The sequence below is a fragment of the Tyto alba genome, unplaced genomic scaffold (assembly GCF_018691265.1).
Source record: "Tyto alba isolate M040663 unplaced genomic scaffold, T.alba_DEE_v4.0 Super-Scaffold_32, whole genome shotgun sequence".
Lineage (NCBI taxonomy): Eukaryota > Metazoa > Chordata > Aves > Strigiformes > Tytonidae > Tyto > Tyto alba.
In genome coordinates, this window is record NW_024881307.1 from 8312046 (window position 1) to 8334628 (window position 22583).

General features: G+C 57.6%; 1 protein-coding gene across 14 annotated transcripts in view; it reads right to left on the minus strand.

The window, feature by feature from the left end:
- Nucleotides 1–3839: 3839 nt before the first annotated feature.
- CEP164 (centrosomal protein 164) overlaps nt 3840–22583 on the minus strand; it is a 39401-nt gene continuing 20657 nt past the window's right edge. For 12 of the 14 annotated variants that reach the window (XM_042800372.1, XM_042800371.1, XM_042800369.1 and 9 more), the window contains 21 exons: nt 21701–21786; nt 19920–20069; nt 17737–17955; nt 16334–16465; nt 15455–15671; nt 14782–14859; nt 14390–14521; nt 13994–14116; nt 13314–13457; nt 13026–13109; nt 12122–12190; nt 11630–11808; nt 10961–11087; nt 10492–10559; nt 10102–10309; nt 9018–9125; nt 7787–7901; nt 6308–6655; nt 5775–5841; nt 5125–5247; nt 3840–4220 (listed from right to left, as the gene is read on the minus strand). In XM_042800372.1, coding sequence (XP_042656306.1) covers nt 4121–4220; nt 5125–5247; nt 5775–5841; nt 6308–6655; nt 7787–7901; nt 9018–9125; nt 10102–10309; nt 10492–10559; nt 10961–11087; nt 11630–11808; nt 12122–12190; nt 13026–13109; nt 13314–13457; nt 13994–14116; nt 14390–14521; nt 14782–14859; nt 15455–15671; nt 16334–16465; nt 17737–17955; nt 19920–20069; nt 21701–21786 — 2877 coding nt within the window. In that variant the 3' untranslated portion in view covers nt 3840–4120. The remainder of the gene's footprint in view (nt 4221–5124; nt 5248–5774; nt 5842–6307; nt 6656–7786; nt 7902–9017; nt 9126–10101; nt 10310–10491; nt 10560–10960; nt 11088–11629; nt 11809–12121; nt 12191–13025; nt 13110–13313; nt 13458–13993; nt 14117–14389; nt 14522–14781; nt 14860–15454; nt 15672–16333; nt 16466–17736; nt 17956–19919; nt 20070–21700; nt 21787–22583) is intronic. The other 2 variants (XM_042800370.1, XM_042800377.1) reach the window with 1 other exon arrangement.

Below are 22583 nucleotides of genomic sequence, written 5' to 3' on the forward strand. Positions count from 1 at the left end.
GAGGTACGGCAGGGGCTCTTCATGGGACAGGCTGCTCCCGAGCTGGGCACAAAGGATTTGCGGCAGGTAAGAGGGCAGGAGAGAGGCCGAAGAGCAGGAGGACCTGCTCCTCCACACACATCACCGGTGGCCACAAGCCGCGGTGGTGCCCAGCACGTCCTCCAGCTCACGCCGTGGCACTGGGACGGGTCCCTTCCCCCTGCACCCCACGCCACGCAGCAGGGCCAGGCCACGCTGCTGCCTGCTGCCCCGGGACCCTTGGGCACGGGGCTCTGGAAGCCAGAGGCGTGCTCAGCGGGACCAGGAACGACTGCCCGTCCTCAGGGGCTCCCAAGCCACCAGCACGGGCAGCTCGCCGAGGGCGCGCAGAGCTGCCCACCGCTGCGGGGGCCCGCGGCGCAGCCGCAGCGATGCGGGAGCGGGGCGTCCCCAGCCCGTGTTCCCCACCCCTCACGACCTTCCCCGGTAAGGGACACCCGACGGAAAGCCATGAAGCCGACCTGCTGCCGGGCCAGGCCAGACTCACCTGTCCAAACGCTCTCACGGCGAAGAACAGTGCTGTCATCAGGGTGGCCAGCATGGCTGGGGGGTGCGAGGGGCTCCCTCCGTCCCGGGAAGGCAGAGCTCCGGGAGCAGCGCTCCGTGGTCTCCGAGCAGCCAGGGACTGACGCGTCCCTCCCACCGCGGGCTGAGGCCAAGCCCCTTAATGAGCTTACGGCTCGCGTTCATCCCGACAGAGCAATCGCGCGCTGTCCTTTTGCTCTTCTAATCGCCCAGTTTCTCCGACTTACCCGGTACTGGCACCCCAAGAAAGGTAAATCCCCCCCTCTGCGTACACAGGCAGGCCGGTACGCACGGACCCGCGCGCGCGCTGCGCCCCTCAGGCCCGCGAGCCGGGGCAGCCGCCTCCGCCTGGCACTGCTTCTCAGCAGGGCTGCGGCAGAGCCTGGCCCGCCGAGGGGGCTCCCCCAGCCCAGGCAGGACTTGGGACTTCGCAGGTAGGGGACCTGTCCCCCCGAGCGCCTACCTGCCCGGCCCGCGTTGCCGGCGGTTCTTACCGGCCGGCGAAGGCAGGCGAGCGCAGCTCCTGCACAGCAAGGACTGGGGCGAGTCGAGGCTGGGTGGCGGTTTGTGGCTGGCTTTGAAGGACGTGCCTCCCTCAGCCTCCGTTTCTGCTGATCCACACCTTGTTCCCCCCGTGCCTCGGTGGCCCTCCAGCTCCAACAGCCTCCCTCTCCCCAGCACATACAGCCGCAGTCGCTCTCCTTCCTCCCAGCCCCCCCCCGCCACCCCCCAGGCAGACCACAGCCGTGCACAGTAGCATCCCAGCCCCGCCACGCGTCCACCTGCCTCACGCGTCCTCCGACCACACCTGGCTCTTCTGTAGCTCAAGTCACGTAACCATCGCCAGCGTCCCCACCTCAACCTAGCACTCCCAGCGAGCAAGGCACCGTGCAGAAGAGTCAGAGACGGGGAAGTACAGGCCAGTGTTGAGCCCCCCGGCTCCCCATCACTGCTGCCACCGGCCGTGTCACACACCCGCAGTCTCGGCACCACAGAGTCCCCAGCCAGGACACACGTGAAAAAAATCCCGAGCTGGGGAAGGCTGAGGGGTGTCCCAGGGCTGCTGGAAGGAGCTGAGAGGGGCAAAGGAACAAGCACGTCACTGATCCTCCCTGCTTCCCAGCGAGAGCGTTACGCAGCGATCCCACCGGCAGCACCGCCCAGGAAACGTCCCGGCTGCTCCGGAGCCAACGGGGAAACGGGCAGCGACAGCCCCCTCTCACACACCCCACGCTGCCGGGGAGCAGCCCCGGGGTGCAGCCCTGCGCCCCGCCGTTCCCCCCGGGAGAGCTCCGGGCAGCCCCCGAGCACCTTCGCCCGCGCCGCGGGCAGCCCCCCGGCACACAGCCCGTCCTCCAGCCTCCACCGAGAGCTCCCGAGCCAGACAACCGCTGTAACGAGCCCGGCTGACAGGTTTATGAGAAGGGCAGGATACGAGCCCACGGAAAGCTGTCCTGCTGGCTGAAAGCCCGTGAAGAATGGCTTTTGGAGTTTTGTTTTTTACCTTTCTATCTGCCCCTGCATTTGCTACCCAGGCCAGATACTTAATAGAATAATGGTAATAAAGCCACAGTGAGCCGAAGTGGTCTTGGAAATTGCCAGAAATGACCTTGACAAGACAAAATGTGAAACAGCCCAGAGACGAGCGAGGGGAAGACGTGAAAGGTAAGTACAAGCTGGACATCTGGGGCTACAATAGAACATCTCCAGAAAGAAAAACACCCGTAGAGCTACAAGCGTCACCATCATGTAAAACAGGCTCGCGTTGATTTAATTTGCGTACAAAACCAGATAGAGCTGCTACCACAGGGTTTAACAGGAAAAAGGAACGCGTCTCAGAGCGAGTTATTGCTAAGAAAACAGCCACTTCTCCACACTGCTAATACACGCTCCTCCGAACACCGAGACCGGCCTCCGCGGCGTGGCGTCGGGCACAGCACCCAGACAGCTCCCCCGTGCTACAGCCGGAGCCGCGGGGCCCCTTCCGAAACACCCGGCCGGACAGGCTGCCACGTCCCCCACCGGCAGCCGGGAAACGAAAAAAAGCAAAGTCCCCGCAGACAGGGATTGAGGCGATCCGACAGTAGAGAGGAAACCTGCGTTTTGATCCATCCCCTCCTACCCCGGGGCTCCTCGGGACACCCACCGCTCCCTGCGGGCATCCCAGGCCTCCCCATTCGGGCAGAGCTGGTAAGAGCTTGCGAGGATTTCCTCCGCAAGGACACCAGTGGGACGTGCTGTACTGCCCGGGCCTGCAGAAGGACCGCCCTGTGCTCCGTTAGCAACCAGAGGGTGGGAGAACACAGACCTGACCGGAGCACCACGCTTTGTCCTAGGACAAAGGCCGGCCAAGTAGTTAAAAAATACTCTAAGCAAATCAGCAGAAAAATAGATACAGACGTTCTTACGAGTTTGAAAATGATGGCCATCAAAAATATATTTCTATTTCCATGCAAACCTTCCCCTGCCACCCGCACAGCGTGAGCTGTTGCTGTGTTGTGCCAGTACACAGCACTCGGGAGGCAGAGCAGGAGGGGGTTCTGCTTTACCCGGCCGCCCATCATTGGCCACGCTGAGGCACACAGACAGCACGGGGGGGGGGGGGGCAGAGCAGCAGCCGCACCAGCCCCCCCGCATCAGCCGTCTCTAAGGAGAGCGGCTTTGAAGACGATTCCTCACAGAAGGGATCCCACGAAACGCGGACTTCGCCCTCAGACAAAACGGCAAGTGGTTCAGCATTTCTTTAAAGCATAAAATATTTAGAGTCAGCTTGGAGGAAACGCTGACAAAGCCAACCGAACACCACATCTCCCCGCCAGCCCCACGGCTCCCCGCTGGCCAGGGCGGCACCGCCCGCCCCCTCCCAGCTCCGCGCACCCCGGCTCGGGGTACGGCCTCCCCAGCGCCCTGCTGCCCAGGAGCCCGGCAGAAAGGCGAGGCAGGGAGCACTTCTCCAGATCTGCCACGGAAAGCCCCTCCTGGTTCAGTTCCTATCGCTCGCAGCCCAGGGGAGGAGCGTTTCCCCGGCGTCAGAATGCGCCGTTCCCCAACTCTGTCCCCAGACTCTACAGCCATTTCGCTGTTTGCTCTTCCCTGCTCGCACGCACGCCAGAGGCCAGATGACTTGGCCCACCTGCAATCAAGCATTTGCTGGACATCAGTGCGGGCGCATTTCCTGACGCGTTTCCTCTAGCAGAGTCTCAGCTGGACTCGCATCCTCCCCCTTGACCAGTTACTCAAATTCCTCCGTGATTCACAGCTCTGGCTCACGATCGTTGGAATACTAATGAGAACACTGTTGATTTATTGAAGCCCTGCTATTTCACCGCTGGATTAAAGAGTCTATAAAGTATGTTTGGAGACATTAGGGGATTAGAAGAATCCACCTGGGAAGTTCACTTCCTCCTTCCTCCACTCTCCTGAGGAGAGACTTTATTTCAAGGGCACAGCACAAAGACACAGCAGAGATGGCTGGGCATCACTGAAACCCAATGTATCATTAGGGAGACTGCACGGGCCCCCGTCACCATCGCCCACCGGCTCCAAGTCCCACCTTCTAGTAATGGTACACTTTGATTTGCCTGTTTTCATCCAGTCCTAGCTGAAGTAGGCTGGGGCTGCTGGCGGGGGGCTTCTGTGCACCTGGGAAGAGAGGTCTGGCAGCTGGGTGAAGGAAAAGCCCGGCTTACACGAGGAATTAGCACGCATGAGCACAGCCAGCAGACAGGACAGGTACTGAGGGGCAGGAGCCAGCCTGAGCACACGTGTCGCATTCAGCCCGCTGCCCCCCAGCCCAGGGGAATTAGAGGGGGATTAGGGGATTCAGAGGAGCACCGTGCTCAGGCCAGCACACGCTGTCGGAGGCCCGAGGGATTTGCTGCTAATATCGGTGTGTGCGCAGAGGAGATGCTGACAGCCCCAGCATAATGCTCTTACCGCACCCCCCGCTAATAGCACGGAGAGGTCTCGCTCATTCGATCCGGCCACCCGCTACCACGTGCCTCAAAACTGCGCCGGGGGGAGAGCTGCGCCGGGGAGCCCAGCCCTCCCTGCCCGGCCCCGCGGCCGTCCCCGCGCCACGTCCCCGCGCCACGTCCCCCCGTCTCCGGGCGCCCTCGCCCCGGGCTGCTCAGCGGGGACCGCCCGCCGCGCAGTCCCCGAGGCGGCTGGGGCGGCACCGACGGCACCAAACGCAGCCTATGGGACAAAGCCCCCCGCTCCGTTCTGCACTCTCCGGCTCATTTTTTTAAATTCTCGCCCCACCAGCTCCAACTGCTGCGTATCACGGCAGAGCAGGGGCACAGAAGAGCATCGCAGCACAGCCGGGGAAAACGAAGAGACTTTCTCCGTCAAGTCCAGCTCACAGAAGAGCAGAGGGGTCGCTCATGCTCTAACTGCTAAACACCACACTCCTTTGTGGAACCAGACACTAAAATAGAGGCGAAGGCTTCAAAATTGCTGTTCAGTGCTTTGGTGCTCCCGACTCACTCACCTCCCACTGGCTCCTTCTGTTGCAGGAAGCTGGAGTGTAATTAAAGACCCGACCCAGGCGAAGGATACACTTTTGAGTCCCTCTTGAAGTCTTCTAGCCACTTCTTGTTGGTCTCAATCATGCCTTGAATACTCATCTTGTCTGACTCATGGCTCGGGAACTGGGAGTGCTGGAACAGCCGTATTTGATCCCTGTTGCACATGAGAGAGAAAGAGACAGCGCGAGTCAGGGCGGGGGGGGTGGGGAGGAAATTGAAGAGGCCGAGGCAGAAACAAACCCAGAGATGAGCAAGCGATGGGCTGCTACAGCAAGAGCCCCCGTTCACAGAGGCAACCTCCTCTCGGCTCAAAGTCCTCCGCCCGGCCACATGGCAGAGACAAGCTGGGGCCACCGCGCATGCCCAGGCCGCCCCCCCCCCCATCCGCACGGCAGCGGGGGGCTCGGGCCGCAGTCTGTGCTCGCACCGCCCGGCCCGGCGCCAGCACCCCGGGGCCCCGGTCCTGGAGGGAGCTCATCAGCACCCCTGTGTCGAGAGCTTTCCCGTAGAAGCCACAAGGCAGTGCTGAGCACGTGGCACGGGATAACTAATTGCAGCTGGCTTGTCTGCCTGATATGCAGCTTACGATTTTATAATCTACTTCCTCGATACGTGACCTGTAAACCACGGCAGAGAACAAGCAGCGCAATGGCAAAACAACTCAAGGCACAAGAGCCTTACTCTGCAGGTACGTATCCCAGCTTGCTGTCCAGGGACTTGGAACTTCCACTGAGCAACGGGAACCCACCTGGAAAACAGACGGTAAATACAGGCCCCGCCAAACTACTGAGGCTTTACATCTGGGTGCATTTGCTTTCTTGTACGGTGGATGCACAGTCCCTACAAGCTGAGCCACTCGCCAGGGACATAAGGGGCATTAAGGAAATGGAGATGGTGAACCCTGTCTGCAATTCCCAGGAGACGTCGAGTGAAGCGGGGCTTCTCCTCTTTTGCTCCCCTCTTTAGTAACAAGTGCTTTCTGGGGTGTATATGAAAGGCTGAACTGCTCCCGAAGCAGAATGACAAGATCAGCCACACGCTGAGCATCCTGGAACGAGGATCTCATTCTTTATCTCACTGGCCCCCTTCCCATCAGCAGCACCAGCAGATCTGGCCCGACCAGCACTGGAAGGGCGAGACGGTTAGAACGTGCAGGGCTGTGAGATCAAGCGTCGAGGGCAAGCAAGCAGATGGATTGAGGGCAGGAGCCTTACCTGGGAAATATTTGTGCCACTTCTCTGCCAGGATGCTGTCCACTGACTGTCCCGCCGCGAAAGAGCGACTAGAGCTCAGCCCAGTGCTCCAGGCCCACTGGTCCACCAGAGACAGCCCGGCGGGGGCCCCCGGGGAGCCCCCGCCCTGCAGCCCCGCCAAGGAGGCGTAGGTGGAAAGAGGGATGCCGTCGCAGGGCGTCGAGGTGAAGAGCGGAGACTGGCGGTTGCTCAGAGAGCCCAAGATGCCAAGGACCCCGTTCAGTTCGTTAGTGATACGCTGCAGAGATTCTGTCAAGTACTGGATCTTGTCCAGCTGGGGGCCGGGCTGGAAATCGGTTCTCAAATCGACTGGCAGAAGAGAGGGGGAAAAAAAGGGATCGCCGGGAAGGTGAGGGAGACGCGACCCGCTTTCCAATCAAGCCGAGTCCAATCACGCTGTGCCAAGTGGGATACAGAGGCAAAAACCTGCCTTCGCAGCCAGAGGAGACAGACTGACAGCGAGGGTTTGTGCCTTGGAGGCTGCCTGGGCACGAAGCGGAGCAGAACCACGACAGCAAGGACAAGATCCTCCAACGCTGCAAGGAGGGGGCCCGCGCCAGGGCGTGTGCTTCGCCCCCCTCGCTCGCTGTGCCCCCCGCCACACCGCCAGTAACGTGACAGCGATTCCCGTGCGAATGGCAAACGCTCTCCAGAGCTGCCCCCCTCACACCAAAAGCCCCAGTGCTGGACCCCGCCTCTCGGACAAGACCCCGGCCCGGGAAATCACGCCTCGCTTCAGCAGCCTCACCGCACACAGGCCGGGCGGGAGGCAAAGCTCACCACGCCACCAGCCAGGCTGGAGGGCAGACCGACAGGACTGGGCTCTCATCTCACAGTGAGAGAAAACCCTTCAGCTTCACGCGTGCCCACGGTCAGAGCCCAGCCCAGACCGGACAGCTTGCCCGCTTCTTGCCATGGGAAAGCTTTCTTTAAGCTTGAGCCTTGGCTGCATTTCTGCAAGCCACACAACACCCCTGCCTTCCTGGTTGTTCGCGGGGAGCCCTTCTTCCCACCCGCACAACTCCAGTTGCAGGCAACCGAAGGGAAACAAGAAAGCACCAGCAGCAGACAGAGGAAACTGCAGCAGCCTCTCCTGCCAGAGATGCGAGGAAGAGGAAGCCCAGACGCCTGCAGAAGAGCAATACAGCTCTGCAACAGCAGGGAGGGACGAGCTGAGACCAGATTTTACAATCCACTCGAAAAATTAAGGCGGATCTTTAAAAGGCAAGTTCACACGCAGATTCCATCCCTCTTGGCTGCCTCCACAAATCAGATGTTATATACAGAGCAGCCCCGGTCACGGAGGGCAGCCCTGCCTTGGGCACTAATGAGCCCGGGTGAGAACAACAGCAGGTACACCCAGGGGCGAGAGGGAAAGCCAGAACTGGGTCTCAAGCATTACACAGCGGGCCCCGCATGCCAAGCCAGTCGGGCACTTACATCGGGGCTGCTGTAGATTTACGCTGGATGTGCTGTTGGTGTCCTCAGAGTTGCTGAGATCAAAAGTCACCATCTTCTTGCATGCGGCACTCTTCAGTGTATCTTCATCTGAAAGCTGGTCGAAAGAAGGAAAACAACGCAAATGAAGCCTGCTGTTCTGTTCCTGAAACACAAAAGCCACTGGCACGCTGCCGACAGGTCGTCTACGCAGGCTGGACTGCCCAGAGGGGCGTAGGCTGAGGGAAGGCAGAGCCACCTTCAGTCCCCGACAGCAAAATCTGGAAGTCAAGAGACTCCTTGCTCTCCGGGAGAAGCACACGCACGCACTAGGGGCCAGAACTACCAGCCACGTGAATGGACCCTTCTGAGGAGAAGTCAAAGCGTTTTGTGCTTTAAATAAGCCTCAGAACTCGAGCATGGGCTGGGCTCTCTCTTTGCACCCAGGCCAAGTGTTTGACCAGAGGTCTCGTGCTCTTGCATCTGCTGCTGCCCTGCCTAAGGCTGTGTGGTCCCAGGCAGAGCTGAACAGGTTCCGAGGCTTCTCTGGGTCAGAGACTCAGCCCAGCTCGCATGAGGCAGCCTGCCCTTGTTTTCTCTAGGCTGAAATCACACGGCTTTTCCTGGCTGCTTTCTGCACCCACTCTGCAGCCACGGGCTTAGCAGAGAGCCCCGATGTCAGCAGCAGAGAGAAGGCACTGTGTTTGCCATCTCGAGCAAGATACAGGCAGTTAATAAGACATCTAACCATTCCGATGTGAGGTTTCAGTTTATATTGTAGGGTACTCGAGCATATCAGTGTTAACAGCGACTCTGAGCTAACAACCTTCTCACAAGCCAGCGCGCTCAGGAGGTTTGCTCCACCCAAGTCCACCCTGGCCACCAGCAGCCCTGCCCGGCAAGCTGCCACCGTGGAAGGAAGTCTCCAGCCCAAACGCCAGCCCACGTTTGTCCCGTTGGCTGCAGACCCAGGGAATCACGGGGGCCACAGGCCCAGCAGGTTTGCCCTTCTCTCCACCTTTGTGACTAGCCTTCTCTCCCAGCGTTCTCAGCCAGACACACCGTTCTGCTCTCGGAGAACGTGCTTCTAAAATGCACCTGCGCTGGCAAGCACCGGTCTTTGGCCACCAGCTAAACAGCCCTCACGGGGACCAAAAGCCCTGCGGAGGCTCCAGCCTGGGGGAGGAGGCCACGAGCTGTGGGCAGGCCCAAGCAGCAGTGACGCTGGGGTTACCTCCTCCAGCAGCGAGGACTCCAGCTGGCTTAGCTTCTCCTCCTTCCTCTTCAGCAGCACGTGTCCTTTCCGCATAGCCGACTTCATCTTGTCCAACTGCTTCGCTTCCTGCAGTGGATCAGCCACCAAGGAGGAAAATTAAACAAGAATGACGGGAAATAATTGACGTTACTGGTCAGGGTGACTTTCATTATTCCACTTCTACTCAGCAGAGGAATGCATGCTGCTGGAGTAAAAGTGCTCCCAAGACTTTGAGAGCACTGGAAGCGGAGTGCACATAGGGCAGGGCACACGCCTCAAAGGGAGTTCACCCCAAGGAAAAGGAGGTTTCACTTCCAAACCCTGCATCCAACAGGGTCAGCAGCTCTGGTTCTGCAAGCACAAACGCTCTCTATAATCAGGGAAGGAAGCGATGACCTTCCCCGTCTTTGGCTGGCGCAGCAGCAGAGCTGACGAGTACTGAAGAACCCCTTTCCAAGCGAGAGTGACACCCCTGTAGAACTACACCTATGAAGCTGTACCTACCGACGGGATGGGTGCCTGTCACTTCCTTTACGATGAGGAGAAAATGATTTTTGCGTGACGCAGAAATCCCTTCCTCCCCTACCAAACACCTTCTCGGCTTTTAAGGCCCCAAGAGCTCCGACTACCCATGAAGCTCCTGCGGTCTAGCAAGCTCCCGAGCGCTGGCTGCACTGCAGGGCCTGCTTCGGGGAGCCTGCCTCGCCCGAAGCACACGCAGCGGAACAGAACCGCAACTGCTGTGCCGCGCAGAGCTCCGCGAGCCGTGGGCTACGCATGCACGCACAGGCACCTTCGGTCGCTCGCCCGAGGCGCGGTAAGCCTGCTCCTCAGACACCGGTAGTCCTGAAGAGCGAGCTGCATGGGCCTGAGGGGAAGGACGCCGACCCTGCTGCTGGGGTGACACAAGCAGGGACGAACGCCGCGGGCCTGTGAGAGCCGTGCAGGATCCCATTTCCAGGAGGGCTGAGCGGCCGCAGGCGCCCGGTGCTGCAGCTGCGGAGCCAGGAACGGATCCCAGGGCTGCCCGACACCCGAACGCGGGCAGCGCTCAGGGGCTCACCTCCTCCAGGTTCTTGCGCACGCCCTCCAGCAGCTGGGAGCTGTCGGGATCCTGCACCACCTCCTGGGCTTTCTGCATATCCCGGCGCCACTGCTGCTTTGCAGCTTTCAGGGCTGTGTGCCTCTTCCTCATGGAGCGGGTCTGGCGCACCAGGAACTCCTTGGCGTTCCTGATGGAGAGCCCTTCCGCGGAGATGTAGCTCCTGACACTACACAAGAGACAAGCCCGCTCCTGGCTTTCTGTGCCGAGCGTGCCACCCGGCAAACTTCGCGCAGCACCCTCCCCAAAAACGAGCTGCCAGTGCTACGCACGTAAACCCGAGCAAAAACATTTGCTCGTGAAACCAACGCAAAAACGTTTTCCGGAAACAGCTGGCATACAGATACCCACCGATCAAACTGGAAGTCGCTGTCCTCACGGCTCTGAGAGGGTGGGGAAGCAGGCTCTCTGGACGAGTGCTGGGGAGTTGGAACGTTTCAAAAACCAAGAAATGTGTGCGGGGAACAGAACCCCAGGACCCCCAGAGAATCCAATTCGGAGCAAAAGTTCAGAAAGACATCACCGTGGCATTGCCCCGATGTTCTTTACGGGACATTTGAAAAGGGACAGACATTTCTAGCCCGGACTCAACCCCTGCTTTTGACTCCAAGGGCGCTCAAGAAGCCCCCACGCCTTTCCCCCAGAAAGGCTAGACAGAAATCAACAAATACTCCTAAACATAGGGACGTCCCCTGGCAAAGAAAAATGCATCCTTGCATCTCAAATGAGTTCACACAGAAGGAACAGAAGCTGGGATTTCCCAAGGGAGTTACAGCTCTGCTCTCACAAGGCAGACACCTTTACCGTCTGCTTTACTCACAGCTTCAACAGTTTCTCTCAGGTCTTCAACATGGAGCTCAGCTCTCCTTCCTGGAGACTCCACACCTCCTTCTGCCTCCAGCTCTTTCAGAGTCTCCTGTTTGCTCCTGACAGCTGCCTCCAGCTCACTGCCACAAGAACAGGGAACAGTGGCAGCGCTCGATTAGACTGCGGGTCCGTTTAGCCCAGTAACCTGCCTGCAGTGGTGTCACAGTGACCTCCGGTCCCCGGGAGGCAAAGGGCCACAGATGTGCGAGCCACCCCCAGTGCCAGGTCTGCGGCGTGATGTCAAGCACAACCCCTGGCCGGGCAGGGCAACCCAGCAGCCCAGCTATCTTAGGAAAACCTTCTCTCTGCGTTTCAGTGCCCCTCTCAAGGCATCTTATTGACCTCACAAGACAGACGTCGCGAAGACAAACAAACGAGCCTGCCAAGCAGAGGCGAAGGGACAAATTTACACGGCGAGTTATTGATAGATCTGGAAACAGACCCCGGGACCTCCACGCCCTTGACATGCAGTAAAAACCACCCCTGGGATTCTGAAGGACTACGGCCCAACATACAAGCAGCTCAGAGGTGAGGGAGAGGCCCGGGTTAGGTCAGGGAGGTTTCTGTTGGGAGCATAGCACAAATTTTGGGGGGTGTTAGGGGAGATTTCTCACAAACACACCCGATGCGTTTCTGCAGCCTCTGGCTTCGCGTCTGCAGCAAGTCCACCTGGGCCTCCAGCTCAGCTTTCTGGTCCTGGAGCTCTTCCAGAGACCTACGCAGTTGCCGGATGGACTCAAGGAGGCTGGCATGCTCCCTCCTGTTCTCCTCCAGGCGCAGCTGAGAAGCAAAGGCAGCTTCCTAGAAGAAAACCAAAAAATCCCTCGTGGTAGTTTCCGCGACACCAGAATGAAAGGCACACAACCTGCAAGAGCTTGCTACCTGCACGGTTCACGGGAGACCCCAGAGCTCCAAACGCACACACCACACACCAACCCTGGAAGAACAGGACTGCCTCTTCTTTTGGGGAAACAGCCCAGAGCGAACCAAGCTCCCCGCAGGATGGCACTCCGGAAGCAACAGTCTGCCTTTTTAAAGCCACAGTTCTAGTGCATTGCCCCCACCCCCAAAAGAAAAGCAGCACAGCACCTCGCCAGAGCTAAGGCATACATACATCTCTTTCTAGCTCAGTCCGTCTGTCTTCATCCAGCAGCTGCTGCCTTTTCTTTCTCAGAGACTCCTCCTATACACAGATGAGAAAGTCGGTGAGGGTCAGAGCGAGGAGGCCGCTGAGGCTGAGCAGCACTCGAAGTACAGAGGCCAGGCCTAAGTCTCCAGACCATTTCAAAACACCTGAGGATTGTTGTCACTTTTGTTTCCTGCCCCCCACCTCAAGGTCTCCTCCCTTTATTTGACTCCAAGTGAGAAACTGGGAATGGTTACATTCCCGTGGGAACAACCCCCCCTTCCTGCTCAGCTGCGAGAGTATTCAAGGCACACGGCCATTTCCACAGGATCTTGCTGTCGTGAAGCCTCTGGTTGCCTCCAGCACTTCTCCACCTTGTTACCTCCTCGCTGCGGTGCCGCTTGGAAAGGAAGGGCTGAGAGAAGCAAGGTTACCTACAGCCCTTGGCACAGGCTAGGACTTACGGGATCTGGCAGGCCAGAGCATCAGCCAGAGATTTTTGCCAGCTCCACAGGAGCACTTGGAACGCTTTCCTCTCTCTCTGCTGCCCAGGATCCAGAAACACGCCCTTTTCCTGGCAGCAGGGAGAAGAGGAGGCAAACCAGGAAAGGACTGGCTAAAATCCAAAGTGATGCTGAGCAGGACGTGCCACCTTGAAAGGCTTTTATGATCCCCCTGTCTCTCTTACAGCCACTTACTGTCTCCCAAAGCGCTGGGCAAACCCAGAGCACTGACTTCCACTGCCCACATCAGCCACGAGGCTGTACTGCTAGGAATGCTTAGCCAAAGCCAAAGCCTGGCTGAGCCCTTCTGGAAAGTCCCCCCACGAGGGAGCAGCCAGAGGAGTGGCGCAGGCTGGGAAACCTCTGCGAGCCCAGCAGGCCTGGCTCACCTGGCTCAGGAGCTGCACCGATCTGGCTTTGACGTTCTTTGCACGCGTTTCCAGCTCCTCTTCCGAAGCCTGGAGTTTTCTTTCCTGCACGGAGATGCCAAATTAAAGAGAGAACAGCTCAAGTTCCTCAGCCACCAGCCAGAGCTCTGCCACCAAGAGGAACGACAAAAACCGGGAAAGGGTGACCTGCCACTTGCGTCACGCTGGGCTGCAGAGGGTGGCAGGCGCACCGACGTGTCCCCAAGCAGCCAGGTCACAACGACCTGCCAGGCAAAGCGTTCTCCTCACCTTCTCCCTGTGCCTGTGCTGCGCTGCGGCGAGCCGCCCATCCAGCTCTGCCTGCAGAGCTCTCACCTCCGCTTCATGAAGCTGCCGGAGGCGCGCCATCTCACTGCGCAGCCCTTCGAACAGCTCCGCTCTTTGCTTTCTCTCCTGTTTGTTGCAGAGCACAAACCAGAAAAACGAGTGAAGCTCAGGGCTCTCCGGCGAGCCAACACGACCACACGGAACGCACCCTCCGGAAAGCAGCTCCCCAGCAAACGCCACATTCAGCAGATTAAGACCTCTTGCTTGCAGGAGCAACATTGTTAAGGGAATGGCTCAAGAAAGAAAAAAACAGCCCTGAAACTAACGTGTCATCGCACCCTGCTGACTGCACAGGCAGAAATGGAAGGCAGAAGGCTTTCCAGAATGGGCACCTGCAAAAACGCGAACAATCTTCCCTCATCCCAAAGTCCACAAATGCACGTGCAAGTTTCCTGCACAGAGAGTATTTTGAGAGCTTATCCTTACGAACCCAGGCTAAATTCACTTCACATCATGGCAACGATGCCCAGCTCCCCTGGGAGGAGGGAGACAGTTCTAGGAGTGGCTGCAGGTCTGGCAAGCAGCAGTGGCAGCCCAGGTGCAGCCCAAGTGAGCGAGCCACCGGAGCCACCGCCCAGCTTCTCCGCTCTGCCCAGCAGTACCTCCTCCTCACACTGATCCCGAATCCGCGCCAGGACCTCCCGGTGCTCCTCTTTCATCCTCTCCATCTTCCTCTCGTGGTCTTTTTCCACTTCCTGGCGTTTCTCTCTCATAAGCTCGCTGAGCTGCAGGGATGATGTGGCAAGGTGTTTCTCTGAACTGCAGCGCTGCACCCCAAGGGAGCAGAGGGCCTGGCGTTCAGAGTCCCTCGCGCGTGGGATCAGGCCGTGGGCTGGGTAGCTCGCGGCGAGCACCCCGGTGAGGTGAGGTGCTGCGGGGGTGTCCTTCCCCCCGGGGCACACTGTCGCCCCTGGGCAGGGGACGTGGCCTCTTGGACCTCAGCACAAGTCCAAGGAGAGAGGGTGAGGAACCTTCAGCACTCCGGGGTGAACACTTGCCTCGCATTCGTATTCTGCCGCTTGATACGCTTTTTGCTGCACTTTCTGCTCTGCTCTCTGCAAGTCTTCACGCAGCTGAGCCTCCTCGCTCCTCCGTGTCTCTGCTATCTGGGCTTGCAGGCTGGAAATGACCTGCCGTGAAAGCCACCCACAGAGACTTGTCACCCTTCCGACGAGATCCATTTAGTGCCCTCCTACAGAGAGCGAGCAGCACGGCAAAGACCTGTGTGTGCAGTCTCACCGCCCCCTACTTGGAGCGTGTCCAAACACCGAGACAGACCACAACCACGTTTACGAAGCGGTAAAAAAAGGAATGCCACCCTCCGTGGCCACCTTTGGTGACAGTGTGGGGAAAAAAAAACAATTTACATTCTAAGGACGCCACCTTTTACCTTATGATGCTTCTCTTCTGCCGCAGATTTCAGCTGCTGGAGTTCAATCGCAAACTGTTTCTCTAGCTCTTCTGCTGCCTACAGAAACATGAGCAAGACGGTCTGCTGGAAAACCTCTACGCGTGGGGGCACGTTGCACAAGATGCATTTGCAATTAACATCTATCCATAAGCATCAAAAAAGCACAGCGGTAAACCCCTTCCAAACCAGATTACGTACAAGGTGCCTTTACTCTCTACATGCTTCCCCTCCCAGGAGATCTCAACGGATCTCAGTCATGCTCTGCTGGCAGGACCACGAGCTGCCTCCACTCAGGAACTCCCCAGGCTCTCTGGAGGGCCAAAGCAGCAGCCAAAGAGATATTCTCTTGTGACAAAGCGGCTTGGTTTGGCTTGGCAGAGACACACAGCGATCTTTCTCTTCTCTTCAGATGCAACGTGGCCGTTTATTTAATTGTTATTTAATCACCATCGTACTAAAAATTGGGGGAGTGCTCCTCCCCACCTCGATCACGCCTCTAACAGCATGCCTAGCATCTTCCCCTTATGCTTTAGGTGAGTCATTGTTAAAGTACACGCGGGTGTTGTTTAATCTCAACACTTCATCATTACAATGCAAGCCAGGTCAGCACGAACAGCATGGGTCTGACCCTACTTAGCAATAAAGATCTCACCTTCTTCTTTTCCCTGTCTAATCTCTCCTTGAGCTCACTCAGGAATTGTTTCTTCTCTCGTTCCAGCTCAGCCGTCTCTTTCTGCTGAGCTGCCTTCATTTCCAGCTTCATTTTCTCCAAAACAAGCTGCTGCTTCCTCTCCAGGCTCTCCTTCTCCACTAGCTGCTGGGATTCCCATTCCCCTTTCAGTTTCTGCAGTGTGACCTCTTGCTCTGCCCTGGGTTTGCAGTAAGAACAGACAGAAGCAAGTCAGAATTTGGCACTTCACCACTGGAGTCCATTTAGGAGCCAGAGCCGAGAGAGGACACCGCTGTAGGGTAGGACACACAAGCCAGAAGAAACCGAGAACCACAGCACACAGGTTCACGGGTGTGTCAGCTGAGGCCTTGGGAATAAAGAGCAAAGCGGTCGGGCGGGGACCTACCTGTCAATTAAGTGAAAAAGAAAGAACAAAGTGTAAGTTCTGCAGCGTCTGCCCGCTCTGCCTCTTCCAGCTGTTTTCACAGGCCCTGAGAGCCTCCAGACAGAGACACCCGCTCAAACCAAGCTTCGCTGCCGGGTGGGGCGATCCTTGCAGACGCCGTTCCTTTCCTTTGCACGCCCCCGAGCTGCGCCTGCTCCAGCACCACCCCAGCACCTCTCTCAGGACACTTACGTACTCTATGTCTATCTAGCAAAACGTCCTCAGCTCGGAGGCAGCGTGGGTTCTGCCTTCCCCCAGCACGCCGCTGCCCCCCACGCGCAGCAGGCAGGGTACCAGCCACGGAGGCTCGGGAGGGCCACGAGCCCCACTCCGAGTGGCTGCTGGTGGCGCGCAAGGTGCCTCCCTCCCAAGCCAGCAGAGTTTAAGTCCCCAGGGGTGGCAGCAAAACCTCTCACCTTATCTTCTCCTTCTCTGCCTCAGTCTCCGAGGTGATTTTGGCTCGCAGCTTTGAGAGTCTCTCGCTTTCTTCCTTTCGGACACGCAACTCTTCCTCCTCAGCAAGCTTTGCCAAATCTTCTCTTAGAGACCTGAGAGATGAGCAGCCAGAAAAAAAAAAAAAAAAAAAAAAAAAAGCTTCAGGAGGCTTTAATACTTTCAGATCACCTCCAAGGCTTACAGATCAGCTGCTGCTCCCCTAGCTGTGCCTGCCCGAGCGATGCACCCTCAGGGCTCTGGACCATTAATTCTCCTCCATACTTCCCAAACCTGGCTGCTGGCAGGGGAGACGCGGCCCCCCGCGCATCGCCCTTCTGCAGCACATTTTTAAAATGCGCTAGATCATCACAGGTGGCACTTGTGTTGTGGTTTTTTTTTTTTCCCCCAGGTAAATGAAACCAACGCCTATTAAACAAAAGCAGGCTCCCAGCCAAGGTACCTGGATGCATTAGTACATCTGTAAGCTTCGTATTTTCATATGATGCCCTTTTTACTACTGCTTTACTACCGCAGAGACATTTTTCCCTTCATGTGTGGTTTCCCTGTCTTCCTTTGCACCCAAGACAACACTGCCGTACCATTTCATGTCAAGACACCGTTTCTGGTTGGCTTAGTGTGTTAAGAACATAAGTATCAAGGCCACCTGAAATAAAATACAAGCCTTGAGAGAAAAATCCCCCCGGGGAGAGGACAGGGCTCCCCGTGCTGTTCCAGCCCCTGGACTACTATTAGAGCTTCACGCACTGGCTGGGATTCCCACGGACATCCGTGCCCTACGCCTGGAAGCCCTGTTTGGAAGCCCCTCTGTAAAACATGCAGTACCCGAGTTTCAGATAGCTCCTCTGGGGTAGCCTCGTCTCCTCTCACGCTCCAATTTCCAGTCCCGTTACTACCACTTAGCCCAGGAGCTGAACATCTGCCAGGCGGCAAAGCTCCAAGCACTGAACTGGAAACTCTTCCCAGCTTAACCACCAGAGGCAGGTTCAGAGCTCTGAAAGCTGCCCGTGTACCGAATGCGAGCTCGTCCTGCAGGGGATGGAGATGCTCCCGTGTCTGTAGCGGAGCGCGCTGTCCTGAGGCGCGCTGCTCTCCCCGCGCAGCACCGGCAGCAGACCACTAGCCATTTCACCACGTGCGGATCCTCACGCACCGGACCGGCTGCGCCAGGCGAGGAGTCCCGTGCTCCTCCCCCCCCCCCAAAAGCCTTGTTCTTGCCTCCTTTGCCCACAGCTCTGCAAAGCAGCACCACTGCCAAGGTGGTGGCCTGCACCAGCACAGGCGGGTGGCCGCCGGCAACAAAATGGCAGCTAGGAAAGGCTCGGAGGAGCAGTCGGGGAGGGGTGGAGGAGGGAAAGGAAAGTACCTGAGGGATTTTTCTTTCTGCTGATGAAGCTTCTCAGCTTCCTCTTCTTCCTGCTGCCTCATCTCCTCCTGGAATTGCTGAATTTTCTCCTTTTTCGCTTGCAATAAATGCATTTTCTCTTGCTCAAGCTCCAGCTCCAGCTCCTTGGCTATTCCCTCCAGGGATTCTTCACTAGGCCGGTTCAAGGGCTGCTCGCGCTTGACTTCCTTCTCGGGTCGCCTGCCAAAAAGAGCAAGCTCCTTTGGCAAAAGGGTGACAGAAAGCTGGGCAACACGAAAGGAGCAGCGACCTCTCCCCAAACAGTATCAACCCCACTCCAAAGCTCTCGGAGCCACCTCCTCTAGAGGCGTCGCTGCGGACCAAGGGAGAGGAATCCCCCCTGGACCGGGGCCGCTGGCGGGCTGCCGCGGAGCCCTCGGCTCAGCTCGCGGGCGGCGGCGGTGCGGGTGGCTGGCGGGCACGGAGGCAGCAGCCAAGCTCGCCGCAGGAAAGCGCCCTTGGCAGGGCTGTCGGGGAACGCGCGCCACTCGCTCGGGGCCTTGAGCGGCACGTTATCTCGGGTGACGGCTCGGGGACGCCCCCGCGCACTGCCGCTGGGCCCTCTCGTGGGCTCCCGGCGAAGTTATGAATCGGAATTATTAAACCCGGTCCTAGCAGCACGCAGGCCCCGAATGACTTTCATTCTGGCCCACCGGAGCTCACCCTGCGAGGGCAACACGGCCTCCCTTTGTGGAGGATCCAGCAGCTGTGAAACGCCGGCTGGAGCTGCCAGGCGCACAAGCAGATGCACTCGGTACCCGTTTGCAGCCCGGGGATTGGCAGTGCGCTTCTGATGGACCAGGTATTTGTCTGCAATTGCCATCTAAAGCGTGCTGGGAGTTTGCCAGCTCTAGGCAACAGAAAGCCCTCAGCGCTCCAAAAATTCAAACCCAATCTGTTTCTAATTAAGTTTTTTCCGACAGAGAGCAGCCAAGTTATAAGGTCTGAGAGAGGCTGAAGGGGAAGGAGGGGAAAAATGAAGATGAGCCTAGGAAAAAAAATTCTTAAGTCTTTGCTAGTGAAAGCTGGAGCAGGAAGGTCTCACTGTGCTCTGAAACTGCTAGCGTAAGGCAGAGGGACTCCTCTTTTGCCAGGAACCAGGGAAGTAACAGCCCCAGTAATTTAGCCTCGAGTCGAAAGCAAAAAGGTCACTTATGCAGCCATTAGCAAAAAGAACAAGACAGAGGAAAGAACAGTTGGGTTCTGGAAAACTCCTGCTTCACTAGCGCTCCCCCTCAATGCCACACGCCCTGGGCCAACTGCAGAGATGCCTACAGGAGGTGTCATTTGTCAGCCGGCTCTGCAAAGCAACTCGGCCACTTCCACCTCTCCTACCACGTTCCTCCTTTTGCCCCAGTTCTCACTTAAAAAGAGACCCAGCCAGCACACACACATCCACACAACCCGACGCAACTCCTGAGAAGGGAGATGCTGTGCCGCTCTCCGCATCAAGGATTGCCTCTCCACCACTTTGTCCTGAGAGACGCACCGCCTATTTTTTCCAATTGCATCTGCTGATCTGTCGTTTGACACAGAAAGCAGAGTCAGCACAATCACTTCTACTGAGATCTTCTATCGCAGTGCAACTGTGGGTACCTAGCTGCAAAGGCCATCAATTTAGCACAGCAATAGCCTGGCTTTTGCAGGGAACCTCAGCGCTGCCATCCTGCGCTCTGACCTCATTATCTCAAAGCAACCACTGTTCCCAGCCACTGTAGAAGTGGGGCGATTCGCTGGGTCTCTGTTGTTCCCCCGATCTCTGCAAGTGAACTCGGGCGTCCGCGTGAAAGCGTCTGTCGAGGGAGGGTGAACACCCGCAGCCTTGTTAGCGGCACTGGTGAGCAGGAGGCTCTTCCAAGTACAAAGCAAACAGCTCTTTCTCCATCCCACGGAGTCCTGTGCCACAGACCCCAAGGGCTGAGCTGCTGTTCTCACCCTCCCCAGTACAGACTGTTCACTTGGCACTCTCGCCAGCGAAACAGCTGCTTGCATTTGCATACGGAGAGGTTTGAGCTCCGCTGTGCCCACCAAACCGCATCTCCTACCGTGCTGACTTCACACACCAACTTCAAACACCGCAGAGGGGAACAAAAGGACAAAAGCTGTTATGCTTACAACACCAAGAACCAAAAGGAAGCCCTTACGCTTTCTGCAGGGCGGCAAGCTCCTCCAGACCGATTAGGCTATCCAGCGACCCCTCCTCCGGCTCCCGGGCCACGGCCTCCTCCCGACTGAGATTTTGGAAAGCAAAACTCTTCTCTTCTGGTGTTTCACAAGCACTTCGATCCCTCCCGCTTTGCAGCACAAAAGAGGCAACAGAAGACCAGATCAGCACCGGTCAGAGTCTAGTGGCTGCTGCAGGCAGACAGGACAGGGAGAAGATGGGACGTGCGGCTGAGTTAGGTGGGCACCAAGCCACGCCTGCCAACGGCAACCGTTTGCCCAACACGGGGCCACCAAAGGCGCAGCAAAGCTTCAAACCGTTCCCACCACCTCGAGCCGTGCCAGGCTAACAGGCAGCCGAGGATTTCATGGGTGTCAGCCTCAGAATGCTGAGTCCCTTCCCTGAATTATCCCACCCTCTTTCCAGGTCCTGAGAGAACTTCCCCAAGGTATGTCAGCCCCAGTAGCAATACGCACACCGATGCCCGAATTACAGATGGAAATATCGGCAGGCACGTTTACACCTACAGCCGTACTTCATCTTGGAAGTACAGAGAAGAGAGATGAAGCAAGCACGAGCTAGCTTTACAGGCAGAGAGAGAGAGAGGATGCACAGCTGGGAAGCAGGTACAGAGTGATAAGGAGACAATTCCTGCGGGCAGAGCGTGTTTTCGGGGACCTTCACATGAACAGCTCCTCTAAAAACAAGGCTGCAAATCCCCGGTGCACTCAGACAGTCATTAAGACGGACTGCAGCTTCTTCTGTTCGCAAGTTTTCCTGGCACAGGCAATAGCTTCTTGGCTCCCGGTGCCCCAGAGTATATGTAACTGCGCGGAGGCTAAGAGTTTTGACAAGATTCATCTATAAATGCCACACACTGCAGCTCACAGGGGAGGGGCTCCAGGGAGCACGGAGCTCACTGCTCAGCACAGTATTTCAACTGTTTTAAACAAGTTGCCACAAACAGGCTGGAACTAGCTCCCCTAGACAGTCTTGTCCTCACAGTAGCTGAGGGTCTGGACGCCGGCACTGCTCTGGGGGCAACAGCTGGGGCACTCTAGAGCAAGCTGTCCCCATACCAGGCTACAAAATAGCTTAATGCTTACACCTGGTCCACCAGTGACTTGCTCTAGGCCACCTCTACGGAAGGAAGGGGAAGAGAGCTGCTCGCTCTGCGGCTGGACCCTCCTGCCACCAGTAACAGGCACCGGGCTGGCCCTGGGAGCCTTCAGCGACAGGCTCTGCCCAGTGCAGAGCTGGCAGCCCAGCAGGACCAGCACTCACCGAGACTGGGGGGGGGCTCTCAGAACCAGAAAGGTCTGTCATCGGGTGACGGCCAGTGACTAAGTCTTCCATGGTTAAATGCTACAGGGCACAACACACAACATTAAGAGGTTCAGACCATCTCGGCAAGAACCCGACTGTCACAGCCTTGGAGAAAAGTCAAAGAGCTGTAAGGGAAACAGAAGCCAGCACCACATCTGGGGCAGTCACAAGGAAATGAAAGACAGGCAGATTTGCTGCCTACCCAGCCAGAAGCTGAAACGAAGCTGAAATCTGCTGAGACAGTACTAAGGTGGCAGGAGAAGTGAGAGGTTTTGTGGGAAAGACCCTGAGGGAAGCTGCAGCATCTCAGGATGTTCTACAGGGGACACATGTACAAGTTACAGCGACCAGAGCAGCGCAGGGGCGGACAAGACAGGAAAGTCAGCTGGAGCTAGAGCTGTCCATGCCTCTTTGGTTGCTCTGTTTGTACCATACCTCTCAGCCGCTTTTGTTCTTTTGCTTTGCTCTTCCTCTATACTGGCTTTGCTTTGGTCTTTTTCCTCTTCTCCCAGCTCCTGGGCCTGCAGGTAAAAGCAAACAGCGTGGAGTTTGCTGGCTCCTTCACCATCAAAGCCTCTCAGGACCTCGCAGGGCAGCACCGCCCTGGTGCAGCGCCTCGGCACGGAGCCCAAGGACCGCACAGCACCCAGGGGCTGCTCCAGAACACCCGGGGGAATGTGCCACCCTCCTCTCCTGCAGGTAACCAACGGGCTCAAAACGTCCCGGGAACGCCTTGCAGGAACGCTTCCGGCAGCACAACCGAGAGGCCTGGGGGCTCAGCTCTCCGGGTTGTGTCAGGTTCTGGTCTGGGGGTTGCTTTTTCAGTACAGATGAACTCCCTGCCAGCACTAAGCACTTTGCACGCAGGTTTGGTTTGCTTCCTGAAGATCATCTTACGTGCCCAAGTAACACCAAACTCCCTGAAAAGCGTAGGACAAAAATCTCCCAAAAGAGAACTGTCACACATTCACACGGAAGGAAGACAACGGTGCTGGGGCCAGAGAGCAAATTGAGACACGACCTGTGAGCGAAATCACAACAGGACTGAGTCCTGCCTCGCGTCCTGGTTCTCGGGCCCTATACAGCCAGGGCTTTCCGACACTACTGACTGCAGAGCTCACCAGCTTGGGTGCTGCTAGGGCAGCCAGCCCTCTCCGTAACACGCTCTGAGCAGCTTCGGTTGGCTTATTCGTGACATAGTAAATACCTGAACTACGAAGAGCAAATACCCGAATGTGCAAGAGCCAGCTGCTCCTTCTCCCACCTGCCAGCCCCGGGGCAGCTCTGGCCCCGCAGCGGGCACACGCGAACACGCACG